Source organism: Phoxinus phoxinus (assembly GCF_949152265.1).
Source record: "Phoxinus phoxinus genome assembly, chromosome: 13".
Taxonomy (NCBI): domain Eukaryota; kingdom Metazoa; phylum Chordata; class Actinopteri; order Cypriniformes; family Leuciscidae; genus Phoxinus; species Phoxinus phoxinus.
This window is the reverse complement of record NC_136888.1, coordinates 2,223,836-2,250,041: the sequence shown is the minus strand read 5'-3', so window position 1 is coordinate 2,250,041 and position 26,206 is coordinate 2,223,836. Positions and strand designations below refer to the sequence as shown.

General features: G+C 38.2%; 2 protein-coding genes across 5 annotated transcripts in view; one reads left to right on the top strand and one right to left on the bottom strand.

The window, feature by feature from the left end:
• dlst (dihydrolipoamide S-succinyltransferase) overlaps nucleotides 1-12,283 on the top strand; it is a 28,738-nt gene extending 16,455 nt beyond the window's left edge. The window contains exons 10-16 of one of the 2 annotated variants that reach the window (XM_079633082.1): nucleotides 1,409-1,506; nucleotides 6,353-6,483; nucleotides 7,436-7,509; nucleotides 8,263-8,346; nucleotides 10,336-10,503; nucleotides 11,190-11,368; nucleotides 11,660-11,705. In XM_079633082.1, coding sequence (XP_079489208.1) covers nucleotides 1,409-1,506; nucleotides 6,353-6,483; nucleotides 7,436-7,509; nucleotides 8,263-8,346; nucleotides 10,336-10,503; nucleotides 11,190-11,324 — 690 coding nt within the window. In that variant the 3' untranslated portion in view covers nucleotides 11,325-11,368; nucleotides 11,660-11,705. Of the gene's footprint in view, nucleotides 1-1,408; nucleotides 1,507-6,352; nucleotides 6,484-7,435; nucleotides 7,510-8,262; nucleotides 8,347-10,335; nucleotides 10,504-11,189 lie in introns of both variants that reach the window. The other variant, XM_079633081.1, reaches the window with a different exon arrangement.
• Nucleotides 12,284-16,411: 4,128 nt separating this feature from the next.
• Nucleotides 16,412-26,206, bottom strand: part of rps6kl1 (ribosomal protein S6 kinase-like 1) — a 33,130-nt gene continuing 23,335 nt past the window's right edge. For 2 of the 3 annotated variants that reach the window (XM_079633450.1, XM_079633452.1), the window contains 4 exons: nucleotides 25,048-25,137; nucleotides 24,855-24,937; nucleotides 22,895-22,990; nucleotides 16,412-21,441 (listed from right to left, as the gene is read on the bottom strand). In XM_079633450.1, the coding sequence (XP_079489576.1) occupies nucleotides 21,331-21,441; nucleotides 22,895-22,990; nucleotides 24,855-24,937; nucleotides 25,048-25,137 (380 nt within the window). In that variant the 3' untranslated portion in view covers nucleotides 16,412-21,330. Of the gene's footprint in view, nucleotides 21,494-22,894; nucleotides 22,991-24,854; nucleotides 24,938-25,047; nucleotides 25,138-26,206 lie in introns of all 3 variants that reach the window. The other variant, XM_079633451.1, reaches the window with a different exon arrangement.

Below are 26,206 nucleotides of genomic sequence, written 5' to 3'. Positions count from 1 at the left end.
TGATGTTCAACATGATGCTTTTGAATTGCTTGAAATATGATTGAAATCACTTCAAAAAAGGAAAATATGATTAAGTGCAACATGTCTGTCATATCGGCTACACAACATTATAATGAGAACATCATAATTGTGTGTCTGGTTCATGGATTTTAATGGTGAGACTTTTTTTTTGTAATCAGGCTCTCAAAAATGATATAAAAATTTGGATTTAGATTTATCGGCCAATATATCGGTTATCAAATATAACGGATTATCGTATCGGACAAAATGTTCATATCCATGCATCCCTCGTGATATTGTACCAATTACATCAAAGAAGACTGACTAATTCAGGGCTAATTAGACTGTGCCACAGCATTTGATGACTTCAGTCACTTGTGTGCAGTCGTTGTATATTAGCATGATCATGTTAGACCACAAAATGTCAACGCCTTCAGTTTCTCTTGTGACTCAAATCATATCTTGACACTCTTCATCTCTGTGATGATATTCAGAAAGTTTCTATTTGATCATCACTTAAAAGTAGGGATGGACCGATATGAACATTTTGGCCGATACCGATAATTTGTTATAATTGAAATAATTGAAAGCCGATAACCGATATATTGGCCGATGAATCTAAATCCAATTTTTTATTTTTTTATTTACAAAAGTCCAACCATTAAAAGCCATGTCCCAGACACACAATTGTAATAATGTTCTCATTATAATTTTATGTAGCTGCTATGACAGACTTGTGTTGTACTTTACTGTATTTTCCTTTTTTGAAGTGATTCCAATCATATTTCAAGCAATTCAAAAGCATCATGTTGCATCTGAAGAGTCTCAGCTGAAGGAAATAATACAGTATTTATCGTCTTTAATATATCGGACACATTTTCTTATAGGGCAGATTATGATAACATTAAAAATGAACATATATCGGCGATACTGATATGGTGACCGATATATCGTGCATCGCTAGTTTAAAGGTTTATTTTTTTAATTTATTTTTTATTGAATATGACACTTTTTATCATCTCCCAAATTAGTAGATCATGTTGAGTTGTTGCCATTTGATTGATAATGTCTAATGCAAGATAATGAAATTTGATCAATGCGTCTTTTTCACCAAATAAAATGCACTATTTACATTTCCGTTAACATTTTGAGTCATGCTAAATTGTTGAAACAATAAAACAATGAATTGAAACAGACAGTTTGCAAGAAATAATTCCCAATTCAACTCGATCATCCTTTTTTCCAATGTGGTTTAAATCCGTTTCTGTTATAATAACTGTATTTGCTCTTAAAAAAATCCTATAGCCAAATAGAAGGTGGATTAAAATCATAGTTATATTCACAAATCACACTGGAATTAGCATAGCTTCTGCTTGAAGTGCTTAGCTCTGCTGTGGTTTTGTTGCAGGTGAAGATGAACCGCATGAGACTGCGGATCGCTCAGCGGCTGAAGGAAGCGCAGAGCACCTGTGCCATGTTGACAACCTTCAATGAAGTCGACATGAGGTTTGTTCCTGTAACATCAGCCTACAGCTCGAGATTAAAGGGTCACTGGTTCTGGTCATGTGTTTTTAATGCCCTACCAGTCAAAAGTGTGCGCACACCTACTTCGTTTTTGTTAATGGGATTTCAGAAAAAGTGGTTAACTCTGAAATCACGTGAACGGTCGTCAGGGGATAACGTAGTGATGAAAGCACTCATATTTGAGCTGCTTCTTTGACTAGATGTCTGCTCCAGCTCAATGCATTTAAAACAAATAAAGAGTAATAAACTAGGCAAGTAAAGTTTGATGACAAACTTGTCTGAATGTTTGAAATAACTTTGAAAAGCTTGAAGTTTGAAGATTTTACTCGGGTCAATAAAATGTTCTTAACGCGTTTTAGCAAGTTACTAGTTACTAGTATAATTTTATACAAATAAAATAAAAATATCTATGAATAAAACTAAATAAAAAATTGAAATAACACTTCAGGTCTCCGCACCAGTCACGTAACTGAAAACTATGAAAGCCGTGTGACCGGCCAACCGGTTAAAAAATAAATAAATACATTACAGAAATTATTCCCTCGGTTTCATTAATAAAGTTTGACTACTCGCAGCAGTCTCGCATGCGCTTAGAGCTCGTGTGAACTGCACGTATAAAATGAAGTTAACGAACAACCTCGATCCATCAACGCCACATTGGTCGCCACATGAATTTCACTGCGCTTCATGAGTTTTTCTTTTGCGTGAAGTAGACGTTCACCGGAGATGTGTTAAAAGATTGCGGAGTGCATTCATGATTATTAGGCTACCGGTATAATATATATATATATATATATGTATATATATATCGGCCACCATATGTGTATCGGCCGATATATGATCATTTTTTATTGTTATCGGCCTGATAAGACACTTTGTCCGATATATTAAAGCCGATAAATAATGGATTATTTCCTTCAGCTGAGACTCTTCAGATGCGCACTGTTCAACATGATTTGAATTGCTTGAAATATGATTGAAATCACTTCAAAAAAGGAAAGTGCAACATGTGCTGCTCACGTGTCAAATAGGCTACATACAATTATAATGAGAAGATTATAATTGTGTGTTTGGGACATGGATTTAAATGGTGAGACTTTTGTGTTTGTAATCAGGCTCTCAAAAATTATATAAAAAATTTGTGTTTAGATTTATCGGCCGATATATCGGTTATCGGCTTTCAAATATAAAGAATTATCGGTATCGGCCAAAATGTTCATATCGGTGCATCTCTAATGTTTTTGTACCGAAGAGAGTCTCAGGCCTCATCCACACTACTGCGGTTTAGTTTAGAAACGGAGAATTAAAACGAATACGATCTCCGTCCACACCAGCGTTTTAGATGCGTATTAGAATTGATCTCCGTCCACATTAAAACGACTGAAAGCGCGGATCACGTGACCACTCACCAACACTGGGCGTGCGTGTGCCGGTGTAAACAGCCGCATGTAGGCGGTTATAAGATTGTAAAATGCAGAATTGACTTGCACAACCGCTGCTAGCAAAGACATCAACGTCAGTAACGCTTGTGATTCGTTATCCATGTTGCAGTCGCTAACGTTACGTAGTCCAGGCTGGTTTTGTATGTTTTCTTCCCGGGGACGGGTCATGTGATGGGTGTCTGACGAATCAGGGAAGGATACGGCATGACTGATGACACCCGATCATAGAGCCGAGCGTGAACGTCAGCGTCAGTGTTTCTAAAGTCCTCCGCTTTGACCGTCTTCACTAAACGCCCTCCGGAGATTCAAAACGCAAAACGGGGTCGGCAGCGTTTCTAAACTTCTCTGTTTTAGGTCTTCGTTTTTGCCGGTGTAGTCTGGACGGGAGCAAACGTAGCAAAAGGTCTCCGTTTCTAAACGAAACGCAGTCGTGTGGATAGGGCCTTAAATTGATCTCTCTGTCTATATTTGTTCTTTATGCTAGTACGTGCTTCTATATATATATATATATCCCCACTTGTACTAAAGACTTTCTTTGAAAAACTAAAATCTGGATGTTTATTGTTCTGAAATATGTCACTTGCATTATAGTTTTATATTTGTGTACAGAACTGATGTCAAGCATTCAGGCAAGTGTGTCCAGACACCGACACATAGGATATCTGTCGATGGCCTGTGAAAATCCAGCTTATTGCCCAAACCTGATTAGAAGCTCCGCAATGCCCGTCCAAATGGTTATAGATTGGAATCTGGCCTACAGGAAGAGATGTCTGAAACCCAATCGCCACTTAAAGCGTGGAATGTAAATATTTGGTCCTAATGTTGGTCAAAACAAAGATAAGAAGGGTAAAATGGGCTTTATTAATTTACAAGGAAACGTTAATGTCCACAGCCTCCCTCGCTCGCCCCTGAAGATGACACTTTGAGGATTTCTCCCCAGCGCAAATGGCCGTATTGCCTTTCAGCTGCTCGGGGTTCGTGTTCGCGCGCTAATCTCGTTGGCATTGATGCGATGGAGGAAGACTGTGCCGGTCTGGAGTCGAAGGAGCGCGCTAGTCTGCGGCCTGCTAGCATCTGCGCGGGACGTCCCCTGAGACGGGCCTTCGGAGGGAGCGTGCGAGGCAGCCCGGACTGTTATGGGCTATTATGACAAGCCAATAAGATTTGAAGGCTTTGGAAAGTGAAGATTTTTATCGCGTCTTCTCTCCTTTCTCTGAGAGCGCGTGTCTTGGGACGGTCCTAATTCCGTTAGCGGAGAAACCGGAGAGGCTAAACGGCGTTAGAGACAGGAAAATGGAGAATTACCGTCTCGGCGCTTTTCACTCAAAACCTGGGCAGACTGTCGTCCACAACATCCTAGATTGGGGGTTTAGCGAGGGAAGCTAACCTGACGTGGCATCGGCCTCGCTAACAGAGCTTTTGGATTGTTGTGGGTCATTGCTGAAGAGTTATGAGTGGGGCTATTTGTGCTGGATTGGGTTGTGCTTCAAAATTAGGGATGCTAATCTGTGGTGTATGCGTGTCGTGACGACTGTTTGGACTTAACCCTTAAAGACCTGGAACATTTTTGGAGCACCTGACTCGCCTGTTCTTGTCTCTGTTTCTCTAGCCCATTATAGTGGTCAGCATCAAGTGCCTTATATCATGTTAAACAGGAGAACTTGACGTTTCCATCTAGCTCATTTAAATTCCCAATTTTACATTCATTTTGTCTTAGAATGGATGATTTTACCAGATTTAAGAAAAACGGTAGCACATTTTTAGTGATTTCTTTTTTACTCAATTCAAACAAATCCTCCTGAAGTTTGTATTTTTTCTGTAGAAAGTTTTACTTGGATATTCTAGATATCCAGATGAAATTTCGACTACATGTAACAATCCCTAAGCAAGTTATAGCATTTATTACAACATTATAATAGGCGATTTTCAGTGAAAAACTGGTGTGTTTTTCATTTTACTGACAATGTAGATGTGTCCAAAACAGTTCAGGAAGTAAAATAAATAGAAAACATTGTAATAGATCACTGAAGCAAAAGTGACATATATATATATAAACCAATCTGGGCATGAGGATGGGACTAAGCATCAACAATAATTCCTGTTCGGCTCAGAGAAACAAACTCATGGGTTTATATGACGAATCAATGCTGATCAAAACCTGATGACGCAATCACATTCACTACGGAGCCTCTGAATGTCCAAACGCGATTAATACCACATGAAAACCATGAATCTCCTCTTTACTGGACTATTTAAAGCATACAGATTGGATTCGCGGTTCAAAAGTTATTACACTTTTAAGAACAATAGTTATTTTTAGCCGCCGGCGGCTGTACAGGTCTTTAAGGGTTAAATTACATTATTAAATATATAGCATCATTTTTTTTTATTTTTTATATTCCAATCATATTCCGTAATGTCGGCATTGCCTTTTTAGCTGTTGAGGAAAATGATGAGGAAAATAACACATGGAGTAGATTATTAAAATATATAATCAGTGTTTTTGTAAACATTCCAATTATGCTTTGAATAAATGATTGCCGTGTGGTATGCATGAGCTGAAGCTGAATGAACACGAGATGAGATTTATCAATCAAAAATCACAGCCAATCAGAAGAGCTAGTGGGCGGAGTCTCTGCAAGTGCACTGCATTTGCAAATAAATAAATCAAAAAATCACAGCCAATCAGAAGAGCGAGTGGGCGGAGTCTCTGCAAGTGCACTGCATTTGCAAATAAATCAATCAAAAAATCACAGCCAATCAGAAGAGCCAATTTGTCGTAGAATACACTTGTTTGTTCACAGTTTGAACGTTCCTGTCTGAGGTGAATTTGAGCATTGTGTCTTCCAGTACGGCTATAAAGTAAAAATAGCTTCTGCAAAATAATTATTCAAACTCGCATTAATTTCTTAAAACATTAAATAAAGCACATAATCAGTAGCTGAGATTGTCATACTTTTTATGTTTTTCTTCCAGCTGCGAAAGAGAAACCATTTCTTAAATAAAATCGTCCTATACCGCGGCTGCTTGGTACAAAAACTCTGATTAACATGGAAAAGATGCTTTTGATCATGTCACGTTTAGTTAAAATACGGTGTAATATTACAACTTGTATCTATCTACACAAAATGACACTGTAATTAGCATGTGCTCTTGTTTATTTTCCTCAAAGTGCTAATCTTAACACTAACCAATCAATCACCGTCCAAAATGCCAGCATAACCAGAAAAGCGAATGAATAATATGTAATTGGATGGTAAAGAGCAGCGTGAACATTCTGCTGAACGTCTGCTTCAGGATCACATGGTTGAAGCGCCGGTTTGGAGGTTGAGGAACTGTTCCCTGTTTAATGTCTTGCATGTTTGTTTCTTGTTCCTCCATGACAGCAACATCACAGAGATGAGGAAACAATATAAAGATGCTTTCCTGAAGAAACACAGTATCAAACTGGGCTTCATGTCTGCGTTTGTGAAAGCTGCGGCCTACGCTTTGACAGACCAGCCTGCTGTTAACGCTGGTATGTGTCTCCACACACACACACACACACACACACACACACACACACACACACACACACCTTGCTAGTACAGCGTTCAGCATCTGACCACTTCAGATTAAGCCGCTGTGTGGTTATGTGGTTTTCTGTTCGAGTCTAAAGAACATGTTTTACAGATTACCTTTCAGTCGCCCCCTCCTCTCTTTCCTCCAAACCTCATTGGCTTGGCCTACATAGACAGCCACGTTTAACACGGTTTCGTTAGGCCAGTGTGTGTGTCTATATTTGCCCAGACTCACACCATTGCATGTTCTTCATCGGATACTTGCATGTTCCTGCTGGTGAGGCTGACACGATCCGGGTTATTACTGTTCACTAAAACCAGAAACTTCTGTTCCCCAGAAATAAACGAAACTTTTACTGGAATAAAATGTTAAAATGTGGCTTTAAATTTAACTTGATGTACTAGAATAACTAAAACAGAAGTAAAAAATGTAAATAAAATATATTAAAAAAATAATTAACTTTAAAGGACAAAATTACTTAGAATTACAATGAAAACAGAACATAAACGTATTTCAAAATATTAATAATATAAAATAACATTTTAGTTGAACTTGTTTTACTAAATTTTTTCATGAAATAAAAACATGTTTAAAAATTACAAAAACCCACAACAAAATTACCAAAAAAAACGAAAATATGAAAATAAAAACGAATTAAAAATGCTAATAAAACTATAGTAGTATCTCAGTGATAGTAACACTTCGGTAGTCCAGTGAAACATTCCCATTAACACACACTACACTAATGTGATTAGGGATTTAAAAAGGCAATTATTCATGTGTGAAATGTTATAAATGACAAACTACTGACCTTTCTTCAAAGGAAGTCCACAGTGTTTTTCAACTAATTAATTGACTATATATATATATATATATAGAAAGCTGTTAACGGTTGTTTTTATCTGCAGTCATTGATGACACAACCAAAGAGATTGTGTATCGGGATTATGTGGACATAAGTGTGGCCGTCTCGACACCAAAGGTGAGTCCTACAGTTATTCCTCTTATGAAGATAAATCTCACGAGAACATGTCCATGTACACAAGTCACTTCACGTCACCTTTATTTATAATGTTATTACCTTTATTTATAATCCGCTTTTTACAATAGAGAGTGTTTCAAAGCAGCTTTACAGAGATAACAGGAAAATAATGCGGAGTCAGTTTCTGCTGTACAGCTCGAGTGAGTTCAGTGATGGTCAGCGCTGTTCAAAGGGTAAAGCTCAGTGAGATTGAAAAAAATATGTATATTATTCAAGGACGCATTAAATTGATCAAAAGAGACATTTATAATATTACAAAAGATTATTTTTTCAAATAAATTGTTCTTTTGAAGTTTACATATTCATCTAAGAATCCTGAAAAATGTTCAACATTGAATAATAAATGTATCTTGAGCATCAGATCATCATATTATACTGATTTCTGAAGGATCATGTGACACTGAAGACTGAAGAACATTCATCTTTGATCACAGGAATACATATATATCCACATAGAGAACAGCTGATTTACATTATAATAATATTTCACTGTATTTTTGATCAAATAAATGCAGCTTTAGTGAGACTTCTTTCAAGAACATAAGAAATCTTAGCATTAAAGAGTCCAAATGTTGCATAATTCTCCAGACAGATGTTCTGCTGCCTCTGTGTCTGGAGTTATTCTGGCCGTCGAGTATTATTATATCTGAACTATATTCCTGACGTGACGTGTCTGTTCTCACGGCTTCCCAGGGTCTCGTGGTTCCAGTGATCAGAGGAGTGGAGGGAATGAACTTTGCAGACATCGAGAAGACCATCAACGAGCTGGGAGAAAAGGTGAGGCCGATGGGAACTGAGTGAGTGATCTGAAGACATGCGTATGCTTCTGCAACTGGAGCAACTAACCAGAAATCTTTATTTAGGTAAATATGTTACGCGACCTAAAAAAACAGCGGTGGTGGAGCTGATGTCAAGTGAAGGGAAAACTCAAACCGTGTAATTTCTGAAAAACGCTGCGGTTTATTCCTCTGATGACTCGGGTGCAATCAGAGCTACTTCTATATTTATGTTTTTAGGACAGGGGTTTTCAAAGTGAAATAATGTGCCACGCTGTATTTACCAACTTCAAGTCGTGTTTTTATTATCTCAAATGTGCTTAAGCCCCACAGTCAAACCAACACTTATTCAGACACTTCAACATTTCTCACATCATCACAGTTATTCGCTATAGTTTAGACAATGATAATAAATATGAGCAGAACTCAGAGTTATAAACTGGTTGATATTCCACTGGTTTTGTCCGTCCTCCTGGTAGACTGGTGTTTCCCAGCCTTCTTTCAGCCACGGCACCCTTAGACCTTCTTCACATGTGTGGCACCTACACTAGTGTTGTCATGATACGATACCTAGAAATGTATTGATTTGCAAGACCACAGGGAAGAACCGCCTACTGTCATATCGATATTTTTCATTTTTTCTTTTTTTGTCCATCCATTGAAAGCCTTGGAATTTCTTCCGAAGAGATCACTTTGTATGATGATATATTTAATTAAGGCTTTTATTCAAATATAAACATTGCTCAATTAACATTGCAAATCTCTGCTAAATGTTTGCTCACTCAGTGATTTTGTGTTTTTTATATAGGGATAACTTGGTCACAAGATAGCTTGCTTTTAATGTAGTAATTTCACAGTTAATCTCCAAATGAATGTATAAACACAGTATATTTAAAATAATTGTTTAATGGCATCTTTTTATCAGGGTTCCCACGGGTCATTGAGTTTCTGGAATGTCATGGAATTTTTAAAGGTCTATTCCAGACATTGAAAATCAGGGAATTTGATATAGTTTTTGTCCAAGTCATGAAAAAAAGGGAATTTAGTTTGTTGCTTTAAATTTGAGTTTCCATTTATCAAAATGTAGTTTTTCTATACTAAATTTTTTTATCGCGCTGTTTCACATCTTTCTACGGAGCCCCCGAGGGGACCTTTGCTAAAAAAAAAAACTGACTTTTCGCTTGCACACGCGTTACAATTTCCGGTTTGGTTATAGTGTCATTACTACAAATGTGGGAAAAGGGATGAGGTGAGTGTGCTTGGAGCATGCCTCCAGAGATTTGTCTTATTATAGGGAGGTTGTTTGTGGACTGTGCTTTACTGTAAGAAAAAAATCATGAGTATCACATAAATGAATATCAGGTCCCACATCATTGATTACATAATCCGAGAGTAGCCTATTTCTTTTAGTTTTGAATTGTTTCGTTTAAAGCCATTCCAAGCTATCTTCAGATGTATTTCTCATGTATGTGAGGCATACACAGAGTTTCGGTTAATTTATGATGAGATGTGCTCCAATTCACATGCAATGCAAGTGACCGCGGCGCGCCTCCATGATTATGTTGTCGGCTATATATTTGCTTCTCATTTATTAAATACAGGCCAAAAATGATTAAAATTAAGATACAATTTATACAAAACAAATTTACTTTAAAGAAAGGCTTTCTACAAAACAAAACAGCTCGGTGCTCCGCAAAACAGCAGCCTGTTTTGCCGTTCATTTTAGGTCATGGAAATTCATCTTTTTAGTCTGTGAAAATGAGGGAATTTGACATTTGGTTTAGAGTGGGAACCCTGTTTTATGAATGATCACTGAGACCAAACCTGCTACTGGTCTAAATTATAATTGAAAGCTATATATTTTAACATGAGTGAACTTAAAACAATCTTCACATAAGCCCATAATAAGTTTGCTGTTTACTGGTCTACGGGTCTTTACGGTCTTCACTGCATAAATTATGAATTAAATATAGATTATTGTTCCCCATAGGCTCGCAAGAATGAGCTAGCTGTGGAGGACATGGACGGCGGCACGTTCACCATCAGCAATGGAGGAGTGTTCGGCTCCATGTTCGGGACACCCATCATCAACCCGCCACAGTCTGCCATCCTGGGCATGCATGGCATCTTTGACCGGCCCGTGGCCATTGCTGGCAAGGTTAGATGTCTTATTTTTAACAATAACAATAACCTAAGGTGAGCTCTGAGGCTGTTAACCGAATGTTAAAGCCATCCATTCACATTACTTCAATGTATTTTTTAAAATTTGGGCTGAAAAACTACATTACCCATGATGCTTTACAGAAGAGCACTTTAGCTCCGCCCACTCTCACTGAGCACCGCAAATATGTAATCGAGTCTCACTGTGCTGTCAAAATACTTCAATACTAGAGTAGACCATTTGTGTGAGGATACACTTGTTTAAAAAGGCAATTAATTATTAATTGAAATAAGTGTGAAATGTGTTATAACAAACAAGTGGCATTGATTCAAATCCATAGTAGTGTCAAGCATTGATTAACTGTGAAGAATATGTACATACATGTGTGTGTGTGTTTATATATACAAATAAAAGGCACATCAATTTGAGTGTCTTCAGCATAGCAATGAAACGAAACTGTTTATTCAACTAAATTGACCCGAATGTGAGCGTATGAAGAAAAGAAGATGGAGCCAGGACAGATCCCTGAGGAACCCCACACGTTTTTAACAAGTTTACAAATAACTACAAAAATCTAGAGGATGAGCATCCATTGGTATCGCTATTTTGACCGATACCCAGCCGTAGTCACTAATGCTCTCGTGTGTGTGTGTGTGTGTGTGTGTGTGTGTGTGTGTGTTCAGGTGGAGATCAGGCCGATGATGTACGTGGCTCTGACGTATGACCACCGTTTGATTGACGGCAGAGAGGCGGTGACCTTCCTCAGAAAGATCAAATCTGTGGTGGAGGACCCTCGGGTGCTGCTGCTGGACATGTGATCGCGCACACACACCGATACGCCACACACCGATACGCCACACACACCCCCCCGATACCACACACCGATACGCCACACACACACCCCCGATACGCCACACACCGATACGCCACACACACACACACCGATACCACATATACCGATACGCCACACACACCCCCTGATACCACACACCGATACGCCACGCGCATACACACATACACGCACATACATACATACACATACACACACACACACACACCGATACGCCACACACACCCCCTGATACCACACACCGATACGCCACGCGCATACACACATACACGCACATACATACATACACACACACACACACACCGATACGCCACACACACCCCCCGATACCACACACAAACCGATACGCCACACACACCCCCCGATACGCCACGTGCGTGCACACACACACACCGATACGCCACGCACACACACACCGATACGCCCCACACACGCACACCGATATGCCACACACACACACACCGATATGCCACACACACACCAATACGCCACACACACACACCGATACGCCACATACACACACCGATACGCCACACACACACACACACACACACAGGCGAGTGACCGATGGCAGCGGGGGACTGGAGTGGATTCGATTGATTAGCTTCATCTCTACTTGTTTTACGGTGTAAATGTGTAAGGTTTCAGAATATAATGGAGTGTGTTGCGCTCGCAGGAACCGGTGTACAAGCACACACAACATGACCTGTGCAATTATGTTTCTAAATGACGAAAAAATGATAGTAATATACAGTATGTTATATTTAATCTCTTCTGTGTAATGAACACTATGTTCCAGAAGTGTGTCGCGGGTGTTCTGTCCTTCACACCACGACGTGTCGCGCACAACTCCAGACCGTCAGATTCTGCCCCTGTAAAGAACCAGACCTGCGAGATTTTAAACAATAAAACGGATGAAATGCTCCAGCCGTGTGTCTGTTCTCTACAGCAAAGGTGTTTCTGACGTCACAAACTACCTTGTAACCAATCAGATCAACGTGTGATCGTCCACCAGTGGATCTCTCAGTGAGTGAGTGGAGGCGGGGCTCATTTGCATATTCATAGATACACACATACTAAATGAGGCGAGGGTGTCGAGTTACATTCAAGATATTTTAAGGCATGAAAAACGTTTAAATATGTAACTTTGGTGATCAAAGATGAGTTTTAAGGGATAAAATGATTGACTACAGGAGGACTTTAAGATTCGTTCACACCAAGAACGATAATAATAACAATATCGTTCTAAAAATAGCTCTAAATGTAACAGAATAGCAGAGCCACAACAGAACTACAACGATGAGACCAACACAGGAACGATGTCGCTGCAATCGCTTTCAGAACGATTTGTTTCCAGCGGATGAACGATAAACACGTTGACAGCCAATCAGAATCCTTCCTGCTTTCAGAGCTCGAGCATTTAAAGTGACAGGCGACACACCTGCTGGTGTGTATGCTAATATAGTTCTGGAACGGGCCAATCACAGGGCGTGTGGAGATGAAGCAGGGCTGGTCAACACTGAACTCTTCACGCTGCATTGGTCCATCTTAAGATAAATACATTTAAATAGTTTGGACAAAATCTCTTCCTTCGTAAAGCTGACGGTTGTCAGTTCTGCAGTGTCATTTGATCATTATGATGATATTTGTGTATTTAATAATTATGGTATAATAGGGCTGACAAACATAGAGAACAGGTTTATTTTTAATATTCCCAAATTGTTATGTACATATAGGCTATATAACAATATATAGATAATATTATTATTGGAATATTTTTAACTCCCCTGGAATGGTCCGGCCATGTTGCATTTTTATTAAACTTAGTTCACATTCAAGTGTTGATAAAAAAAGCATGAAGCCAGAATAAGACCGGTTTGTTTGTTTAAAGGGCACCTATTATGGAATTTTGAAATTTACCTTTCATGTATTGTGTAACATAGATCTAAGTGAACAAAAACATCCTGCAAAGTTTGAAATATGAAAGTGCACCGTATATAAAGTTATAGTCTTTCAAAAGTGAGAGTCGACTCTGAGTCATTTTTATGAATCGTTAGAAGACCGAAGCTTTTTCTCTGACTAGATGACGTCAACTTGTCAAGTTATTTGAATACGATACGCCCACTTATTGCGCTCCAAGGCTCATGGCGACGAGACGCTGTGTTCTGAAGTGCGGCTCAAAAGCAAACTTTTTTCATCTGCTCAAGGAGGAGCATTTGAAGACTAATGGCTACAATTCATATATACAACTATACCACAGAAGTATAGTCCGAGCCTTGTGCTTTGTTCACGCCATTTTGAAGACGATTGCTTTTTAAATGCAATCAAACTTGGATTCGCGAGCCGAATGATATTGAAGGAAGGTTCAGTTCCAAGTGTATTTGCATCAGCTTCCTCCTCCGCATCACAACCTGTAAGTGTTATTAATAATTTTTGCTTTTATATTTTATGTAGCATGCTTAATAATTATTTTGTTTGTTGTGTAAGCACCGTTTAGCTTCTAGGTCTTCAATGGCAATTGTATTGAGATATGTGAAGTGTTTGTCGTTGTTTTCGGAGTTGTCTAAAGAATAGAGTAATAACTGTAACGTAACTGCATTTTTTTTTTTTGTAAAAACGTTATGTTTATGCATCGGGCTAACGCAAACAAAGACTGATTGTGCTTTTACAATATGAACTCTGGGCTATGCTCGCTAACATAACATTAAATTATTTATCTTATTTTTCGTTTTTTACTACAAACTATAAAGCAGTGGACTATAATCATTATTATAACACAATTTAATTGATAAAAGCATCATTGTACTCCGTGTTAAAAATAAGTATTATCTCTGTAAACACTGCTGGGTCATCTGACCAATCGCAGATTAGCGTCGTGCAAAGGAGGGGTTTGAAAAACGAGTCGTTAAACGAATCATTTGGGAGTCGGTGAGCAAATCAGGTAAAAATAAATGCATATTATACGAAAACAAAAGTGTTTTTTGTCATTGCATGCATGTAAAACTGTTGTTGGGGACTCCCTAAACAACATTAGGAACATTTTAAATGTCATAATAGGTGCCCTTTAAGAACAGAGGATCTGTTCTTTCTTATATATTACATGTTCAGATACAGAAAATAATATTGTGAAAATTATCAAAATGCTGGCAACTTTTGAACTAACGCTGGCAGGGAAAGAGTTAATGGGGGAGTATGAGCTTATCAGGTGTGATGCATGACTTGGTTATTCTGGTATCATTTATATACTATTATTGTTTTTGTTAATGTTTTGATTTTAATTTAATATTTTCTGATTTCATTTTAATTGTACAGTTTCACTTATTTGTTGTTTTTGTCACTTTTACTCTTTGTTTTTTTCCCTAAATGTGTCTAGTTTATTAATTTTTAGTTTTAGGATTTTGATGATCCCAGAACCTTCTAATGACAGATAAATTGAGATGCATATTTTATATCTTAGGACATTTTTATCATTATTATTAAAATAAGGAACTTTGCTAATAGCGGACAAAAAATAAAAAAATTTAACGGGGGGAAAGCGTTTGTAACGTATATGGAAGCTTGTTTCTGCCACAGAATAAAAATAATAAAGGTAATTGTGCATTTTTATCTTACAAATATTTTTCTCACAATTGCCCGTTTTTTTTTTTAACTCAGAAATTGCATAGGCTAATATAAAGTCAGAATCGCATGATATATAGTCGCAATTACATGTTATAAAGTCAGAATCGCATGATATAATGTCGCAATTACGTGTTATAAAGTCAGAATTACGTGATATATAGTCGCAATTACGTGTAATAAATTCAGAATTACGTGATATATAGTCGCAATTACATGTTATAAAGTCAGAATTGCGTGATATATAGTTGTAATTACGTGTTTTAAAGTCAGAATTGCGTGATATATAGTCGCAATTACGTGTTATAAAGTCAGAATTGCGTGATATATAGTCACAATTACGTGTTATATAGTCGCTATTACGTGTTATAAAGTCAGAATCGCATGATATAAAGTCGCAATTACGTGTTATAAAGTCAGAATTGCGTGATATAAAGTCGCAATTACGTGTTATAAAGTCAGAATTGCGTGATATATAGTCGCAATTACGTATTAAGTCAGAATTGCGTGATATATAGTCGCAATTACGTGTTAAAAAGTCAGAATTGCGTGATATATAGTCGCAATTATGTGTTATAAAGTCAGAATTGCGTGATATTTAGTCGCAATTACGTGTTATAAAGTCAGAATTTTGTGATATAAAATCGCAAATATGATATAAAGTCAGAATTGCGTGATATTTAGTCGCAATTACGTGTTATAAAGTCAGAATTTTGTGATATAAAATCGCAAATATGATATAAAGTCAGAATTGCGTGATATAAAATCGCAAATATGTTAAAGTCAGAATTGCGTGATTATAAAATCGCAATTGTTATAAAGTCAGAATTGCGTGATTATAAAATCGCAAATATGTTATAAAGTCAGAATTGCGTGATATAAAATCTCAAATATGTTATAAAGTCAGAATTGTGTGATATAACATTTGCGATTTTATAGAATTGCGTGATTATAAAATCGCAAATATGTTATAAAGTCAGAATTGCGTGATTATAAAATCGCAAATATGTTATAAAGTCAGAATTGCGTGATTATAAAATCGCAAATATGTTATAAAGTCAGAATTGCGTGATATAAAATCGCAAATATGTTATAAAGTCAGAATTGCGTGATTATAAAATCGCAAATATGTTATAAAGTCAGAATTGCGTGATTATAAAATCGCAAATATGTTATAAAGTCAGAATTGCGTGATAAGTGGCAATTGTGAGATAAAAAGTCGCAACTATCTTTTAAAACGTTTTTTTTTCACTGGGGGAAACAAGCTTCCATAGTACAGTGTTCACACACAAAAATAATGCCTTTTTGTGATTTTTTTTTTTTTTTTTTTGCACATGTATATTAATTAAGGAACTCGATGTGCTGCCTCCGGACTCCAGACGGGACACACACATTACTAATGCAGCATGAGGTGTTTGTGTGTGTGTGTGTGTGTGTGTGGTTGTGTTGAGCACGCTCACAAGGCTTCTGGAGAATATGAAAGTAAGGTACAGTGCAGGTCTGGTGTGTGTGTGGTCACACGCTCACATGCTAAAGATGCTTTGAGGTCACTTGGTTTTTTTATTCTCACGCCTGGAAAGATTACAAACCAAACACACCTGCTTTACACTTTCACACACGCGCGATCATTTTTGCTTTTTAAACATCATTTCAAAGATCACATTATGCTTCTAATCAGATTCGCAACTGCTAATATATTTGTGTTTGAGAATAATTCACAACAACTATCAGAAATGAGTGGCTTTATTGAATGCAATCACGTAAGATCAAGAAAAGACATTCGTTTGAAAATGGAGAGGAAACTCATGAGGAGATGTGTGTGTTCGGTAATATTGCATTTTATCTGCAGAACAGCAAGTGCAAAGTTTGAATACCCCGAATCGACCTCCCAGACCATTTATGCCACATAAAGGAAAACGCCATGCCTTGGCAAATCTAATTAAAAGTCATAATAAAAGTCATAAAGAGGTGCAGGCCTGGGTCACAGACGGGGCTTAGATGAAGTCAGCTTTAATAAATGTGCCTTAAAACATTACTGGTGTGAATCTAGAGATGAATCAATGCACTGACATATTTTCAGTTATGATCAAACATGCATTATCGTCTGGGACTAGATTACGCCTTGCCTGTGAAACCCATCATTTCATATTTTTAAGTTATAATTGACTTTTTGCCATAATTTTTTACTGTTATAATGTGGCTTTTTAGGTCAGAATTTTGACTCGTCATAAGACTTGGTATGTCATAATTTTACTTTTTTATCTTTTAAATGTCATAATTTTGACTTATTTCATTATGATATAAAAAGTCATAATGACATGTCAAAATTGACATGCTAAGTCATAATTATGAAAGTTTAAAATTAGGACAGTTAATAGTTTTGACTGTCATAATTATGATATAGAAAGTCTAAATTATGACAATCATATACATTTTTTATTTCTCTTAAATAAGACTTAAGTATGTCATAATTTGTATGTCAGAAACTTCTACTTTACAATTCATAATTATGACAAATCATATATCTACTTTTCATCTCATAATTAAGACTGTACTCACTTCGATTTTTCCTCTATATTAAATGACAATTTTGACTTTTAATGTCAGATTTTCTACTTAGTCATAATTTCGACAGTCAATTTAGATTTTTTTTGTCCTAATTATGATGCTTTAAGTCATATATCTAATTTTCATCTCATGACAGTCATTCTTTTGACTTGTCATCTCTTAAATATGACTTAAACTTTAATCATTTTGAATGTATGTCATAATTATGACTTAAGTCAATGTCGACTTAATGTCATAATTTCAACTTCTCATCTCTTAAATATGAGTGTCATCATTTGGACTTTTTGACATAATTATGATATAAAGAGTCATAATGACATGAGTCAAAATTGACATACTAAGCCATAATTATGAAAGTTAACATTATGAAATAGTCGAAATTATGAATTTGTTATGGCTTTCTTTGTCAACATAATACTTTATTTTTTATCTGAATTTTGACTTTTTATGTCAGAATTTCTATTTTTAAGTCATAATATTGACATAATTATAACTCTTTAAATCATATATGTACTTTTTATCTCATAATTATGATTGTCCTAATTTCGACTTTTAAATATGACAGTATGTCATAATTTTGGCTTTTTATGTCAGTTTTTTACGCTTAAGTCAAAGATTTTTTTATTTTTTATGATTTACCAAAGCATGATTTTTTCTTCTGGTGTATGGCAGAAAGGGCTTCCCTGCGATCCAGTGGTTCTCTGCAGGTGTGTGTGTGTGTGTGTGTGTGTGTGTAGAAACTGCTGATGTGGAGACATGTCCCCCGGCTCCACCAGATGGTGGTAAAAGCACACGATGACTCCATAAATCCTCCAGGATCGCGGCTGAGATCCACTTCAGTAAAGATTCACCCACTTCATTGTTTCTGCCGTCTGGTCAGATAAAGCTGAGGTGTGTGTGTCCACTCTCACGAGTTATGCTGGAGAATACTAAACTCGGCTCGTGCGTGTGGTTTGTATGCGCTTGTGTAAACTGAAACCCCACAGGGAATATTTGATTTTGTACTTTTAAAAAGTAATTGATAACCTGACACTTTTAGCTCATGTTTGGAATAGCAAACTAGCTCACGACTCTTACCATTTGATTAGTATGTAGTTTTATATAATGCCCATAAAGTCTGGTGATAATGCAGGAACGCCCACATACACAGTATCTCATTTAGACTCACTATTTTCTTAACCTGCCAAAAGTGAAATAATTTTACACAACTATTACAAATAAAAAGAATCATGCAAGTTTCAGAACATTCAAAAGTAGCGTTCCCATAATGGGAATTACAACATAATTACAACAGACCCGGGAGAGAATACAATGCGGAATAAAGTCTTATTTTGTGTTATTTTTGGACCAAAAAGTATTTTCGATGCTTCAAAAACTTCTAACTAACCCACTGATGTCACATGGACTACTTTGATTATGTTTATATTACCTTTATGGACATGGACAGTATACTGTATATACAGCTTCAATGGAGGGACAGAAATCTCTCGGACTAAATCTAAAATATCTTAAACTGTGTCCCGAAGATGAACGGAGGTCTTACGGGCTTAGAACGACATGAGGGTGAGTCATTAATGACATTATTTTCATTTTTGGGTGAACTAACCCTTTAATGTCCCTGTATGTAAACAGGGACACGTCGTACAATAACGGGAAACCCGCAGCAGAAATAATGAACTTTTCCTCCATTTTGCTTAGGAACTAATGTGGTCGGAACCTAAGTTTACAGGATTGTGTTCTCTGGTATCCTGTCAGGCGGAGGACTTCTACATTACGATTGGTTGCCGCCGAAGCGCGTCATAGCTTATTACCATAAAGTTAACTTGATTTCAACTCTTCTCGCCGTCCAAGACGTGCCGCGCCGCCCTCGCCGGAGCTCGCCGCCGGCTCTCATTGAAAATGAATGGCTTCCGGCCAATTTGACGCTCTCGCCGCCGGCGGTGTGAACGCACAGTAAGAGCTGTGCTACTTCCGCTCCTCGGCAACCAACGAGAGGAACGTCTGCACCTCGTCCACTGACCACGATTCAGCCATTTCTTGTTTGATTTTTTTTTACTTTTTTTGTCAAGTAAATACTCTAAAAACAGGTGCTACCGCGTTTGCTGTTGTCTGGCTATTTAAATCTAGCGGGTTTAGTGTCTCGTGTAGCAAATACAATGACGCTGAAGTGACGATTCTGTCTGACCAATCAGTGATCTGCAGTGTTTTCACGTCATATTTAGTATCGGTACGGTACGCTTGGAACCTCAACAGAGGTGGCACCATTTAAAGCGAGCCGTGCCGTACCGTACCATGCAGTGGAAAAGCACCAAAGCGTGCCGTGCCGTACCGTACCGAACCGTGCCATGCAGTGGAAAAGCGCCATTAGTTTAGAAAATGGTAATAAATATGAGCAGAACTCAGTTGATATTTGACAGGTTTTGTCCGTCCTTCTGTTAGACTGTCTCACACATGAATTATGTTGAATATCTGTTAAATTTACCTACACAATTACATAATACCAGTTTAGCTCAACCAGTGACCAAGCAATGCTTCAATGGGTCTCATTCATGAAACATTGGTAAATATACGAGTAAATATGTGAGTGATCTGCGCGTAAAGAGACCTTCCTGAAAACTCTTCTCCTGATTCACAAATATTTCGTAAACGTCAGATCTGATAGTGAAATGTGTGTGTGTGTGTTAATGAATTCCAATCAGTCGTAAATGGGACGCGCGTGCACGCTCATTCTCAATTACCATAAATCCCGCCCATTAAATCCGACTGACAACCATATATGGGCATCATATTATGACACCAAACGAAGGATTTCAACATGTCTTCTCAAAAGCGAATGAAAAAGAAAAATTTCTCATTATCAGATAATATTTTATTATTAGATGTTCATTCAAAACGCCACATTTTATTGGCAGATATTACAGACGCAGTTACTGGAGTTTCATCTGTTAATCGAACAGTCCCAGTAATGCAGAAAATGGTTCGACATGAAGCTCGACTGCAAAAAACGAATTAGTTCACTTCGAAAAAATATAGCCCAGCCCTATTGAGCAATTAATTATGTGATTAAAGTGTACCGTTCGCAGATGCTATCACTGGCTCTCATAATGAAAGTAAAAAGAAAAACCGAATGTAATTACTATATCATATTTTTTCAAAATGCTGTGTAAATATGTCCCCGATTAAGGCGAATTAAAATGCAGCCTTATTAATGAGCAAAACGTTCGGATGTTAAACGCATTATTTACGCGTGGCTGGGAGCAGGTGTAGATTTCTTTCGTAACAAACATTTGGAAAATACGAACATTTTAATGAATCCGAAAATTTACGCCAGAACCACTTTACACACGATTTACACAAACATTCGTTCTGCTCGTGTTTCATGAATGAGACCCAATGTGTTCAGTGTGTGTGTAAAACGAGCATTAGCAATTAAAGACAAAACACTTCAGAAAACATGATCAGCTCAAACTGTCTGAATCAATTTTGGTCCCAAATTTGTATAGATTTTACTGGTAGTCACTGTATGAAGAGTTGTTGGGTTTACTGAGTTTACACAGTTTACTTTATTTTTGCTCTCCTCACTTACAGAAATGAACTATAGTGTCCTGCACACACTAATGAAAAAATATCAAAAATGATATCTGGTGTCTGAATAATTTTGGTTTGGCTGTATATATGAGAGAGAGGAAACTCAGCCTCGGTTATCACTGTGCTCAGCACACGGGTCTTTAATGTGTGGAGGGGTATCAGCAGAAACAGATGGAGGGGGTGAATACTTTCACACGGCACTACGGCGTGAGTGTGAGCCACGGGACGGCGCTGAAGAACGGATGGCACTTGATGTCGCTCACGCCGCCGCCTCCCGATCCCAGACGATAGCACGCGTCACACTGGAGCAACTGCGGGAAACATGAGCAGAAACGCTTGCATTCAGGGAACCGTCAGCGGTGGCTCACGGTTATGGAGAAAATGCAAAGACAGAAGAGAAAAGGTTTTATATACTAATATAAAAAGCATTGGAACAAGACGGTGATACACCACAAACACATTTATGAGTACAGATTACACATGCGGATCATTGATAAGTACAGTTCAGACACTGCATTCATGTTCTTACTAGTAGTCCATGTACCGTATTTTTCGGACTATTAAGTCGCACTTTTTTTCCTAGTTTGGCTGGTTCTGCGACTTATAGTCAGGTGCGACTTATATATCAACATTAATTCACACTGACTGAGATGAACCAAGAGAAAACATTACCGTCTACAGCCGCGAGAGGGCGCTCTAGTTAGCGGAGTTGTTCAGAAGCGACACCGAGGAAGAACTCGATGGATTCAGTGTTGAGGAGTGAGATCGGGAGCTTGGTGAACTTGCTGACCGGTAACTTGTTGGACTCGCTGGCTAATGTTAGTTTAGCCTATTCAGCCTCCCAGTATATGTTCTGTGTGTTATTGTGCAGCTGAATAACTGCTAATGTGTTACGCTAACACACCGGACACTATTCAGCTGTTGTTCTGTGTGCTGTTGTGGAGCTGAATAACCTTTCCAGATTAAATGTCTGTTCTTGGTCTTGGATTTTGTGAAATAAATTTCTAAATAAATGCGACTTCTAGTCCAGTGCGACTTATGTATGAAAAAAAAAATATATAAAAATATATATGTTTTTTCCCCTTTTCATGGCGCATTTTTTGACTGGTGCGACTTATAGTCTGGAAAATATGGTAATATCCATGTATGTTTTAAGACATTTAAGTACATACTGTATATTTATGATGATTTTAAGTTGTTCGAAGGAAGTCTAGTCTCACTACTGGTTTTAATAACTTCAACCGGTTTGAGTGGAGTGAAGGGGGAAGTGTTCACGACAACCACATTTACACAAGATACAGTATGAACTATATTCGAATCGTTTAGTAAATATGTGTGCAAGATGGAATGTTTACTGTGAAATCTATTTCATTTTAAATTATGTATATATAGACGTGTGCCATAAATGCAGCAGGTTAAGAAAAAAGAAAAAAAAAAAGAGTATAATAACTATAACTATATACCTACACACACACTAATATATATATATATATATATATATATATATATATGTGTGTGTGTGTGTGTGTGTTTGTTTTGGAATACATTTGATTTGTTACACTTTAGTGCATCGTTATATTATGTTTTGCTCTGTTTTTTTTGGTTCAAAATTATAGGTTTAATTATGTTTTGGTGATATATGTCCTCTCTATTGATCTAACAATTTCTTCTCTATTGTGACTATTCTACATTACGTAAATAGGTGGTTGTCACATGACTCAAGCACTGCACTGTCCTATCAGTTTGTATTGGGAGAGTAGTTACCTCAGTGAGAAGCGAGGCGGCTGCAGAACTGATGAACTCTGGGATATGGAGAGGAGTGTGCGGGTGAACACCTGTAGGGTGGCACTGCCACAGCGGCTGGAGAGAAACAAAGTTGAACAGGTGAAAACAACACATTCAAGACCAAGGTAATTTGCTGTTCCTTTTTGAGTTCGGTTCACTCAACATTGCATCAGTAGCTGACAACGAAGGTGGTTCTTCCTGTGGCGAACCTCTCAAAGACAAGGATCACACCAATTGAACCTTCGCAGGGAGCTTGATTGACAGGTGATCTGACCAATCATACTAAGCCATCCGCCATTTTCCACAAAAATCACTGCAAAAGATGCTTTCCAACAGGTTGTATCATAGTTTTTGTCCAACTCCATTGACTTGTATTGGAAACGGAAATGGGGTCGTTTGTATTCTTTCTGCAGTCTTATGCAGTCGCGGTATCGTAGGCTATGCTATCCAGATATTTTTAAAAGATCAAAGCTATCTGTGTCAACTTGGAAATGGATTCCGAGACATTTGTAAGGGGGGGGTGAGGGTTTTGAGATCGATTTTGATGGACAGGGTTACAGGTTTGAACCTGAATATTCAGAGGAGGAATTCCTGCAAATCCCTCCGGCGGCGGAGTAATACCGTACCTCACAGCACATCCAATACACGTCAATGGAGTTGGACAAAAACTACGATAACACCTGTTGGATACTTTCAATTTCTTACTTTCACATTTCACAATAACGATCAACATGCTTGTTTGCTTTGCGGCCCCTTTAAAAAGTAAAAAAAAAAGACCAAGCATTCGATCTACGTCAGAGCATCAGAGCGTCCACGAATCTTTCTACGGCGTCGTTGGCTGGGCGGCGAGAGGGAAATTTGCCGCTCTCGCCAGCGGCGGTGTGAACGCACGGTTAGTGGTCCTGGATTGGCATCTATGGCTAAAACCCACAGCTCAAAGGACTCCGAGAAGGCAGCACTCCTGGTTGCACCGGTGAGTCCAACGGGTCTGTTTGGCGACATGGTGGAAGTGTTCACTGGGTGTTTCACCGAGGCGCAGAGACAGGCACTTCATGCCTAAACTGTTGCCCACGGTCCCGCTTTTCATCCTATCAGCAGCCATTACAGCGAGTGGCAACCAGCTCAACTTGAGAGAGAGAGCCTGAGCCAGCGGTGCGCCACAAGATGCAGGGAGCAAAGTGTTTCCCCTACCCGAAGCTCCAGGGTTCTCGTCCCAGTAAACCAGGGAAGGAATTATCTGCCGCGATCCTGACATAGATGAGTCTGCTTGTCACCTTCACACTGTGTGTTGTGACACCGTGCCTGTTGCAATTATGAGGAAATAGCATTCAGAGCCACGTTATAGAACGCTATTGGCCGGTGCTTTTCACCGGCGTGATTTAATAAGGCTTCAGTATTTTCAAAGAAAGGTGTTATCCCTAATCCCTGATCATCCCCATATACTGATTGGCTTCATCACTCCGTCTCTTCTCCACCAGTAAGCTGGTGTGTGGTGGGCGTTCTGGCGCAATATGGCTGCCGTCGCATCATCCAGGTGGATGCTGCTCATTGGTGGTGGTTGAGGAGATTCCCCCTTCCATATGTAAAGCGCTTTGAGTGCAGAGAAAAGCGCTATATAAAATGTAATGAACTAGGGTTAGGGTTAGGCTAGCCTAGCTTCAGCTACTGACACAATGTCTCATTCCCTCCCCTCAGGAAACCAGAGTTATGTGAGTAACCAAGGTTAAGTTTTGATACGCCATACAATTGTAGACTATTTTGTTCAAAGGCGACTGCAGAAATACCTCAAAAGCCTATACATGACAAAACAGACAAATTTGACTTTCACTAACAAATAGTAAAGGTGTCATCCAACAATCTGAGACGTTTGCAGTGCAAGTGCAAGTGTTCTTGGGTTAGTTTTAATTCTTTACTTTTAAAGCAGAAAAAATGTGCTTACCATGCCAGTAAGAAGCTCATATAATAAAGCTCCAAGACTCCACCAATCACATGCCTCTGTGATTTTCGATACGCCTCCAATTTCTGCACCAAATTAGTAAAAAAAACTAGTTATTACATCTCAAGAGAACAGAATGTGACTTAGAAATGTTGCAGTTTGATGGGATTGTGAAAAACCAATTGAAATGTCTTACCTGGTGCACAGTACATCTCTTCCATTGCTTTCGGGTCAATTTCAGGCTGAACTTCCGTCCATAGTCCGAAGTACGTAAGACACGCCTCACCTGTGTGCAATACATTTGAACAACTGTTTTAAAATACTAAAATGACGTTCCAGACCTGTTGTCTTTCCTCCGTGAAACACAAAAAGAGATGCTGGAGTATACATAATGTCAGAGCTGCTCTTATCCATCTATTGAAATTGACAATGAAATGACAAAATAGTTCCATAAACGAAAATAAGCCCCATATTCCAAATCTTCTGAAGTCATATGATACAAAGCCATCACAATCCAATGATCATGAACCAATGATGTTTGGTAACAATGATATCAAACCTAGTGTGACGCATCTAAATCTGACATTTTTCCTTCGGATCTTGACAGTAAAAATCAGCAATTATTTCATTATATGTTCTTGTTTCTTGATAAATGTGTAGTTCAAGGTTAGCCAATCCTGCTCTTAGAGGTTTACCTTCCTGCAGATTTCAGTTTCAACCTGGTCCAACACACCTGCCTGTTTTTTCCATGTAATTCTGTGATTTGCAGCTTCAGGTGTGTTGAAGCAGGTTTGAGCTGAACTCTGCAGGATGGTAGTCATCCAGGATCAGTATTATATATGTATAGTTTCTAATGTTAAGATGCATAGGACAGGGCTCTTGCAGAGTTTTGCTCCAAACCCAATCAAACTCACCTGACTGTAACTTTCTAGTAATCCTGAAGAAGACCTTAATTTGCTTGTTCAGTTGTGTTTGATTAGGGTTAGAACTAAACTCTGCTGGACAGTGTTCTCTTAAGCCGGTAACCAGTCGAGCCGGTTCACAGAATCAAACTGAATCTAACTTTATTTCCAGGTTGATGATATGCGTGATTTTTTTTACCCCAAACCAGTTCAGCGGAAATCCCGCCCTGCAGCCGATTTCATTAGTTTAGGTTACAGTGACAGGTAGGTTTAGGGATCAGTGTTTGGTGTAGTCAATACGTACAGTTATTGACATGACCAATGAAAACTTTACAATCGGCTGCAGGGCGGGATTTCCACTGAACTGGTTTGGGAGGAAAAAATCACGCTGAGGATGTAAGGCAAACTTCCAAAGTAGCTTCCAAATGCTCTTTTGCAGCACAGAATGAGCCA